The 9,698-nt window shown below is 41.1% G+C and overlaps 1 protein-coding gene across 1 annotated transcript; it reads left to right on the plus strand.

The window, feature by feature from the left end:
* Positions 1-1,336: 1,336 nt before the first annotated feature.
* Positions 1,337-8,051, plus strand: LOC306934441 (barH-like 1 homeobox protein; the record flags this gene model as incomplete). Its single annotated transcript, XM_079517010.1, has 4 exons — positions 1,337-1,745; positions 3,549-3,747; positions 5,470-5,711; positions 8,044-8,051. 4 exons carry the CDS (start codon positions 1,337-1,339, stop codon positions 8,049-8,051), a joined length of 858 nt encoding a protein of 285 aa, XP_079373136.1.
* Positions 8,052-9,698: the final 1,647 nt, after the last annotated feature.

Genomic DNA, 9,698 nt, shown 5'->3' on the forward strand with positions numbered 1-9,698 from the left:
TGGAGTCAAAAACACATTTACATTCTTTCAGACAGTACTTATACTATCAGTCTATCAAAAAAGGAATTGAAGAAATCCTCTAAAGGTATAGCAGCACATCCGAAACTTCAAATAAATAAAGACAAAGTACTCACATTTCCACCTTTTATTGGCAATGCTCTGATGAAGGCTCATATAGCCGAAACGCACATGCATTCGTTTATTGGTGTGTGCCAATAAAAAGTTGAAATGTGAGTACTTGTTTATTAGAAGTTTTGGATGTGCTACCTTTTGGGGATTTTTTTTAATTCCTACTTTTGATACTGGATTCTGGGTCTAGCACTCCACTGAGAAAACCCATTTCTGATGCACAACCTCCTTTTCTTATTCAGTTCTGTCTGTCTGTAATACATTTGTAGTTAATTTTAATTATAGATTCATTTGCATTAAATATTACAAACGTTTGTTGCTAAAACAAGACAATAGAAAATGAAAACACAACACAATTAACAATTGATGTATTAAAATATCAGAATGCATACTTATCGGATGATGTTTATATTTGAAATAATGTATCTAATTAGTGTGGATATGTCCTCAGTTTGACCAGCTGGTGTTGTTGAAATAAACAGCTGGTACAACAATATCGGGATATAAAGTTAAGTTCATTGTCAATTTGTCAGGAAATAGTTTGTCAAAGAGGAGTAGAGACACTATTCTGTGAGAACAGGGTCAAATATACTGAGTGACTCAAGTCCAAACTAGTGTAAAACAAACATGTGTCAGTAATTATTGTATACTTATATAGTGAGCATATCGTGTGTGTGTGTGTGTGTGTGTGTGTGTGTGTGTGTTTCGTGTGTGTGTGTGTGTGTGTGTGTGTGTGTGTGTGTGTGTGTGTGTGTGCGCGTGTGCGTGCGTGTTTCACGTGGTGTTTCCTCAAGCTGCGCGAGACCGACTCTGTCCATGGTGCTGAAAACAGCTTGCGACTTCCCCGGATCAATGGATTATGTTTTCGTTCATGATATGTGGTAATATTAATAGTAGCAGGCTAATAATAATTATTATTATCTGGATACATTGATATTAGCTAAACAAAAAAAATAACCCTTTTCTAAATTATATGTAGCCTAAACATTTCCGTTTTGTTTCAGAAGTTCTTTTTTCGAATTCAGAAACAAAACCTAATTTGGGAACTTTCATAACATTTCATCAGTGGGTTTTTCCTTTTTGTCGTTTTCATGATAAGGGTTCAAAAGATTAGTTTCGCATTTTGGAGGAGATTTGAACTTTTGGGACTCTGTATATGTTAGATTAAAAACTAACAAAAAACATTCGTATTTGAGCGGTATTCCTCATGGTCGGTCCATCCATGGAGGTCTCCCGGTTTGGTATCGACACTCTCCTGTCCCGCCGTCCGGCGAGCCCGCTCCTCTCGCGGGGACACTCCGCCGGGGAGAACCGCTCCCCCGCGGAGCTCTGCAGCCCGCGGTCAGACACATCAGACAGCAGCAGCGGCTGCTCGTCGCCTCCTTCCCCGCGGAGAGACGCCGTTCTCCGGCTGGTCCAACAGCAGCAGCCCCGGGCCCTGCATGCCCCGTCCTTTCTGATCCGGGATATCCTAGCGGACTGTCGGCCTCTGGTGGCCTGCTGCGGGCCATATTCTGACCCGGGACAAGCCGAGTCAAAGCCGTACCGGTCCAGACTGACGGAGGATTATATGGAGAGAAACGACACCAGCTCTTCTTCTGACACAGAGTCCAGAGGTAATTTGAACCGATTTAAAAGTCTCTATCTGGATTTGTTTCGATTAAATCACAGTTGCATGTTACCTGATTTAAAATGAAGGAATACATAGGCAAAATAGATGGATATTTTCCATTTAAAAATGTAAAAGGTCACTTATTTAAATTTTTGAGAATCCAATATGGAATGTAAAGTTAAACATACTAACAAAATAATTAATAATAATATTAATAATAATAGTAATGATAATAATATATTTATAAATATATCACAATTGATTGATAAGCTATAAAACATTCTCAGCAACAAAGTTCTGCGGTGTTTCATAATTCATTCAACCCTCATACAGCTCAATAATCCATAATCACTAATCAGTTAGTGTGTCCTGCATGCCGTGCATGGTATGGGAGGTGAGCGGGGCAGTGGCACGCGGGGACTGCGGTGCTATTACAACAATTAAAATGTTTCTTAATCATTACGTGAATTATTAATGAGATAAAGCCAGTCAACGACACCGAAACAAAACATCAACCACATGACAAAATGTCAGTATAGTCCTACAAAGTAGGCTATAATTATATAACATTAATGTTTGTATATACAGTATGCATGATTAAATAAAATTAGTATGAATATAATGTGTATATGTAATAATTAAACATCAATATAAATAGTTAAATTAGGCTATACATTTATATATATAAATTATGTGTGTGGTATAGGCCTACACCTGTGTAAATGGAAACCGTTTCCAACATAGAAAAATTAAATGACCAGTTATTAGGTCTGTCTGTCTGTCTGTCTGTCTGTCTGTCTGTCTGTCTGTCTCATGTGATTTGAACTAATTTGTCTGGTTTGATAAATCAGTTTAGATGCCATGGTTTGATCTCAGAACTTCTCGTTAACGAGTCCCTGATGACTCAATTAATCACATTAACAAGTCTGGTGGCAAAGAAGATCACACACACGTACGCACACACACACACACACACACACACACACACACACACACACACACACACACACACACACACACGCACGCACGCACACGTTGGAATATCAACTTCAATGACCTCCTGACCTTTCTGAATGGAAATATAATATAAGCATCTATTGTTTGCCTCATATGACAAAATAAAATATAGCATTCATAAACCTCAAGAGGAGAGACATAATTATTCTGTGGGAACCTCTTGGCCAAAAATAGCAGATCTACAAGCTCACAATGCTTCGCCTTGCAGCGCATTGTGAGCTTGTAGATCGGCTATTTTTGTCAAAGAGATTTCGGTGTACAGGGGGAAAAACGATCCGTGTATACAGACCCAACTCGGTCCAGAGCAGGGCAACCCAACATTGGCACAGTGTAGGCCAGTGGTTCGCAAACCTTTCAGGTCGAGACCCAAAAGAGAGATTAGACGTTTGCCCCGGGACCCAAAGTTTGGAACTAGTGAAAATAGCAGATCTACAAGCGCAAAAATAAATACAATGTATTTTTAAAAATGTATAGTCAATTGAATGAAGTCCCCTTACACACAAATTGCATCCTGCACATCATTCTACATTCATTCAAACTCAGAACTCTGACATGGGAAGGTGTCTGGGAGAGAGATTGGATTTCAAAAGAGGGGGGGGGGGGGGGTGTTATATTAATGGACTATCAAAATCTGCTGAAAATATTTGATTTTGATGTGGTGTGAGTCATAATAAACATATTGTTGCTGGCCCCTGGTCTAGACCAGAGGTTCAAGTGGTTCAATACAGACGGTTCATAACGCAATGGATCTGTTTCTTTACCTGATGATGATAATGTGTTTTTCCTCCAGTCAGAGATGAAGATCAGGGTGCGGGTTCGAGGATTAAGAAGCCTCGCAAGGCTCGGACGGCGTTCACAGACCACCAGCTGGCACAGCTGGAGAGGAGCTTTGAGCGGCAGAAGTACCTGTCTGTGCAGGACCGCATGGAGCTGGCGGCTTCGCTGAACCTCTCCGACACACAGGTCAAAACCTGGTACCAGAACCGCAGGTAAACCATGCTGAACCTCACTGACACACATGGTCAAAACCTGGTACCAGAACCGCAGGTAACTACTGAACCTATCCGTCACGCAGGTCAAAACCTGGTACCAGAGGTAACTACTGAACCTATCCGTCACACAGGTCAAAACCTGGTACCAGAGGTAACTACTGAACCTATCCGTCACACAGGTCAAAACCTGGTACCAGAACTGTAGGTAACTACTGAACCTATCCGTCACACAGGCCAAAACCTTGTACCAGAACTGTAGGTAACTACTGAACCTATCCGTCACACAGGTCAAAACCTGGTACCAGAACTGTAGGTAACTACTGAACCTATCCGTCACGCAGGTCAAAACCTGGTACCAGAGGTAACTACTGAACCTATCCGTCACACAGGTCAAAACCTGGTACCAGAACTGTAGGTAACTACTGAACCTATCCGTCACACAGGTCAAAACCTGGTACCAGAACTGTAGGTAACTACTGAACCTATCCGACACACAGGTCAAAACCTGGTACCAGAACCGCAGGTAAACTATACTGAACCTCACTGACACACATGGTCAAAACCTGGTACCAGAACTGCAGGCAACTACTGAACCTATCCGCCACACAGGTCAAAACCTGGTACCAGAACTGTAGGTAACTACTGAACCTCACTGACACACATGGTCAAAACCTGGTACCAGAACTGTAGGTAACTATACTGAACCTATCCGACACACATGGTCAAAACCTGGTACCAGAACTGTAGGTAACTATACTGAACCTATCCGACACACATGGTCAAAACCTGGTACCAGTCCAGAACTGTAGGTAACTACTGAACCTCACTGACACACATGGTCAAAACCTGGTATACCAGATACCAGAACCACAGGTTTGGGCAAGGTTTCAGTTGATCATTGTGGATTAGGTGATTAAGAAATAATTGTGACAGGCTCAGGGGCAACCGCAGCCATGGCCTTCATGGCCTCCTTGAAATTCCTGCTCTTGTCACAATACAATACAATCGATAGAGGTATTTTCTCAAAAAAAACATCACGACACTGTATTTAAACGTGTCCATGTTTGCCCGGTGCGTGCTACCATCGTTCCCTCCATCCATTGCTCCACCTCTCCATTACTCCCTCTCTGCCATTTGTATCATAATGTAGAAAATTACGCGCGATACATTTGCGCATGAATAATGGAGCATGTGGTGCACGACGATCAATAATTCATGGCACGTGCTGTAATTACATGACCGACTCTTAATGATCAATAATTTAACCCCTATCATAATGATCAATAATTTAATGTGGTCAGCTGTCGGAAGCTCCATAAACAAATAAAAAGCTTTTAGCGTTGAACATATTACAAAAACAACACGTTTTTCTTTTTTTTATAGATTTCACTCAGTGTATATTTTGTCCTGAAGGCTAGGGGCACAACTAGTTGTGTGGCCGTTTATTATTATGTCTATTTTATTATTTAAGTTGCTGTCATACTGATTGTTAAAGCGCTTTAAGGCAAAACATGAATAAATAACTGCACCGTAAAATGAAGCAATTTCAAGGCTCTGCAAATTGATTTCTGTACTGAAATGAATGGAATCAAACAAACCATAACTAAAACACAACTAATGACAAACCAACTTAACCCATAATTTAAAAGGAAGGTATACTAACTGGGTCCGTTTTTATTTATATGTATATGTATTTGACTATTTGTCCAACCTGCCCAGGACCAAATGGAAGCGTCAGACGGCCGTGGGTCTGGAGCTGTTGGCAGAGGCGGGGAGTTACTCTGCCCTGCAGAGGATGTTCACATCCCAGCCGTATTTCTACCCTCACCACCCTTCTGCTTTCCCCGGCATGGACCCTGCAAGCTCTGGACTTTACCTTTACCAGGGCCCTTCGGCTTCACAGCCCACCCAAAGGTCCCTGATTCCTCGGGTACTGGTCCACGGCGAGACCGGGATGCATGGTTCGATACCCTGGGAGGTCCATCCTGGACCCGGGAAATTAACAAACGGACATTAGTTAACAGTAGGAATGTAGGACTTGAACGGAGAAGTGATTCTTTTTTTTTTGGGACATGAACAGAACAGCTCATCACAAGTGATGCGCCATTCAAAACATTTTCAAAATCTGTGTAGAAAGAGCCTAAACATGATGTTTACATGGTCTTAGAGGGTTACTTACGTTTTTGAGTACATCTGACATTTTGGGGTATATTTCAGAATCTGTGTTGGTATGTTACGTAGACACTGCTGGAGTTACAGTTCATTCGTTCTTACATAGACAGCACCACACAGCACCATAGAAAGTCTGTGAGTAGATGTACTGTATATTCAACTGAATAAAACAGTGAAATATTTAGTGCTAAACCACAGCCTGTAGTTCTGTATGTTTGAACTGTGGAAGAGGCCTTCGGGTTTTAGTTTTAGTACAACTGCAGATTGCCTCGTCTACCTCGGTAAAGTCCATGGTCGTATGTTTTGTTAAAATACTCAAATCATTGTGTAGAATTTGAGAACACCACAACAGCACTCTTGTCAGTCAACTCAATTGTATATTAATTCTCTGTCTGATATTGTACTCCTCACTATTGTAATGACTTGTCTCAACTTTAAAGGAATCATACATCGCTATCCACGAAGGAGAGAAGCCATATTATTGTTCTGAATTACCACCTTGACACCTGCCAATCAAATGGTATAGACTCAAAGCGAGGTCTATCCTGTGTGTGCACGTGTGTGTGTGTGTGTATGGGGCGCGTGTGGATTATATACTGTATATTGTTATGCGATATCATGATTTCAGAATTTGCTATTAAAAGACAAGTCATGGTGTCATATACCAAGTATTACTTTTTATTTATATATATATTTTTTTATATTACTACAGTATATGGACCGTTAGAACAATAGAAATATCATCGGCCAGATATGCATTAAAGCTGGGATGAAAGAAAGGAGTTGATCAGTCAAATGTGTTATGATTTCGTTCAGCATGTTTAACACTTTTGATACATGGGAAAAGACAAGGCCTATGTGATGTTTGGCATCCCCCGAGGGGGGGCTTGACCCCCAGCCCAGGAAGCACTATGGGGCATATCAGTCATTCATTGTTTCATTTATCGGCCTGTTATGATTAGGTTGCATATTTCATGAAAATTATTCACGGTTAGTGATTCCTTTCTTATGAGAAGTAGAGGAGATGGTATAGGACGGACAGCTGAGAGACAATGTAGAAGAGACAGGCAGTGGGACAGCTGTGAGAGAGACAGAAGGACAGACACAGACCGTATAATAAGACATCGGTGCAACCAGAGGGACATTACTATTCCACGATTCCATTCCTGTCATTTAAAAGAAAAACAAAAAAAATCTACAATGTCACTCTATGTGCGGACATTTTGCCCATAGAAAAAATAGACATAAAGCGGTGGACAATGGTAACAACACTTAATTGTCAACCATAGCTTTACCAAAAAGATTAATGATAAAATATGAAACATTATTTATTTATCACATAAAATATTAACGCGGTTAAAAGGAGAGATTATACATTAGAATGAGCAAATGTTCACTATCCATCTCCTTAAGTGGAGGGGGGGTGGGGTGGGCAGAGAGGGGAGGAGGGTAGAGGAGAGGGGATGTTGAGTGGAGGACATCAGTTGTTAAACCAGCCTCTTTTCTCGATGACTAAAACTGATTCTAAAGAATACATGTCTGTTTGCCAAAAACAAACAAATCTCTGTGAATTCAAGGGTGTGTAATTGTTAGAAAATAAGTCATTTTTGGGGTAAACTACTCATTTAAAGTCCAGGGGCTGGATAATAGCATTGCTAATGTTTTTCATGGAGGGCTCCAGACAAATCTTTTTCACTACAGAACCGCCCCACCGTGAACGTAAAGTAAAACCGTCCCAAAAATCTAAATGTTATACGTTCCTTCTTCACATTGGTTTTGTTGTCTATAGTTATTGCCATAGCAATATAATTCAAAATGACTATAGGAAATCCATAATTGCATTGTTATTTTAAAAGATTATTCATTTTAAGAATATGCACACCATAACAACCAAAACAATAACCATCTACTTACCTTTCTTATTTTATCACCAGACGTGTGTGTGTGTGTGTGTGTGTGTGTGTGTGTGTGTGTGTGTGTGTGTGTGTGTGTGTGCGTGTGTGTGTGCATGACTGACTCACTGTGTTAAGGCAAAGCAGCTCATGGTTAACACGTGCAGCGTTTCCTTACACTGTATTAAGCTGAGTAGGCCCAAGCCTCCATGTGTTCACCATTTGTCAGCCTTCTGATTGGTCCCTGACTGACTAACCAGCAGGCTCTTTCTGCCTTGTTCCGCCCTGGTTCCGCCTTGTTTATGTTGAATTTGCTAAAACATCATTTTTGGATGATATGCCCAGTCACCATGCTGCACAAGTTTAAAATAAGAGAGTGAATTGGGCCAAAAGGAAGGCCGCAAACCTAGCTGGTCACCCCTTTTATGGCCGCCTCTTAAAAGGGGTACATAAATGTGTCAGCTGTATGAACAAAAATGCTTTTAACATGCATAACTAAGAGATTCAATCGTCAACAATATCTAGGCTACTAAGTTTTACATTCTTTTAATGACTTTAATTTTGTTTTCTTGTAGACTCTACAAGAAAACAATGCAGAGTGTAGAATAATGTTTCCGGGGGTGACTCTCACACAAACATTGTTCTTGTAAAGCAGTGGTCAGTTTACAGTGACATTAAAAGGTGGTTGCACACTGGACACGTTTTTCGGAAAACCGATGGAGAAACGCAGCTAAAAATCCGAAAAACGCGCTGTGTGCAGGGACCTTAAAGGAGCATTCAGTGATTTGGAAAACCACCCAGTCCGCCCCGGTAACAAAATGTGCACATGCACGCTCTACAGTGGGGGAAAGTGCAACAGGCCAACAGCATGTGCACCAAGGCCCGCCCCCAGTCGATCATGATTGGAGGAAGGCCCCTCTCATCCTGATTGGATGAAGGCTTTGCCACCCCAGGGGCTCACTGGGGATAGGGAGGAACTCCTTATATGGTCAGCACACTCTATAGTAGGGAGGATTATCCAGAAAAAATGAAAAAATAAGTGATATTTGAATTAAGTAAAATCACTGAATATACCTTTAAGGCCTATTCATACTCCAGTTTTAGGTGATAAGGTGACCACCGGAAACTAAAACAATGATGATGATCACGCCGCGGTGGTATAAGCGACTCACCGCTCACCCAAACACATCTCCTGTTTTTACTAACCACTGATTTATTGGTCACCTTATCACCTAATACTGGAGTATGAATTCTCTTTAGCTACAATGCCATTTTCCACACACACACACACACACACACACACACACACACACACACACACACACACACACACACACACACACACACACACACACACACACACACACACACACACACACACACACACACACACACACACACACACACACACACACACACACACACACACACACACTTCTGTTTGGCGTCATAAATGTTATTATCCTGCCCCAGGGACGATGGTTAGTATCATTAGTCTTCAATGGCCGGCGGCCAGAAGGGTTTTATTCTTATTGTTGTATTCTACCATGGTCATGAAGAATACTTGATGCTGATTGGACAAAGGGTGTGCAATATTTTTTCAGATATACCGGTACATCTTTGAAGAAACAGGCCGTTGTAAATGCATGCGCATAATAAAGAAAACATGATTTTCAGAGTAATGCTCAACCTTTTGGGAAACAAAACGTGTTATTAGTTTGTGGGTAAAAGACATGACTTTTGCCAGCTGACTTCTCGACTTTCTGGAGTAGAGCACATTTTATCAAAATATGAATAAACACTAAATTGTTGCCAATGGTAAACACAGCTTATTGTGATTTCATAAGGAAACTGGTGTTTCCTTATGAAATGTCTCTTATTCTT

The sequence above is a fragment of the Electrona antarctica genome (genome assembly GCF_951216825.1).
Source record: "Electrona antarctica genome assembly, chromosome: 12".
Lineage (NCBI taxonomy): Eukaryota > Metazoa > Chordata > Actinopteri > Myctophiformes > Myctophidae > Electrona > Electrona antarctica.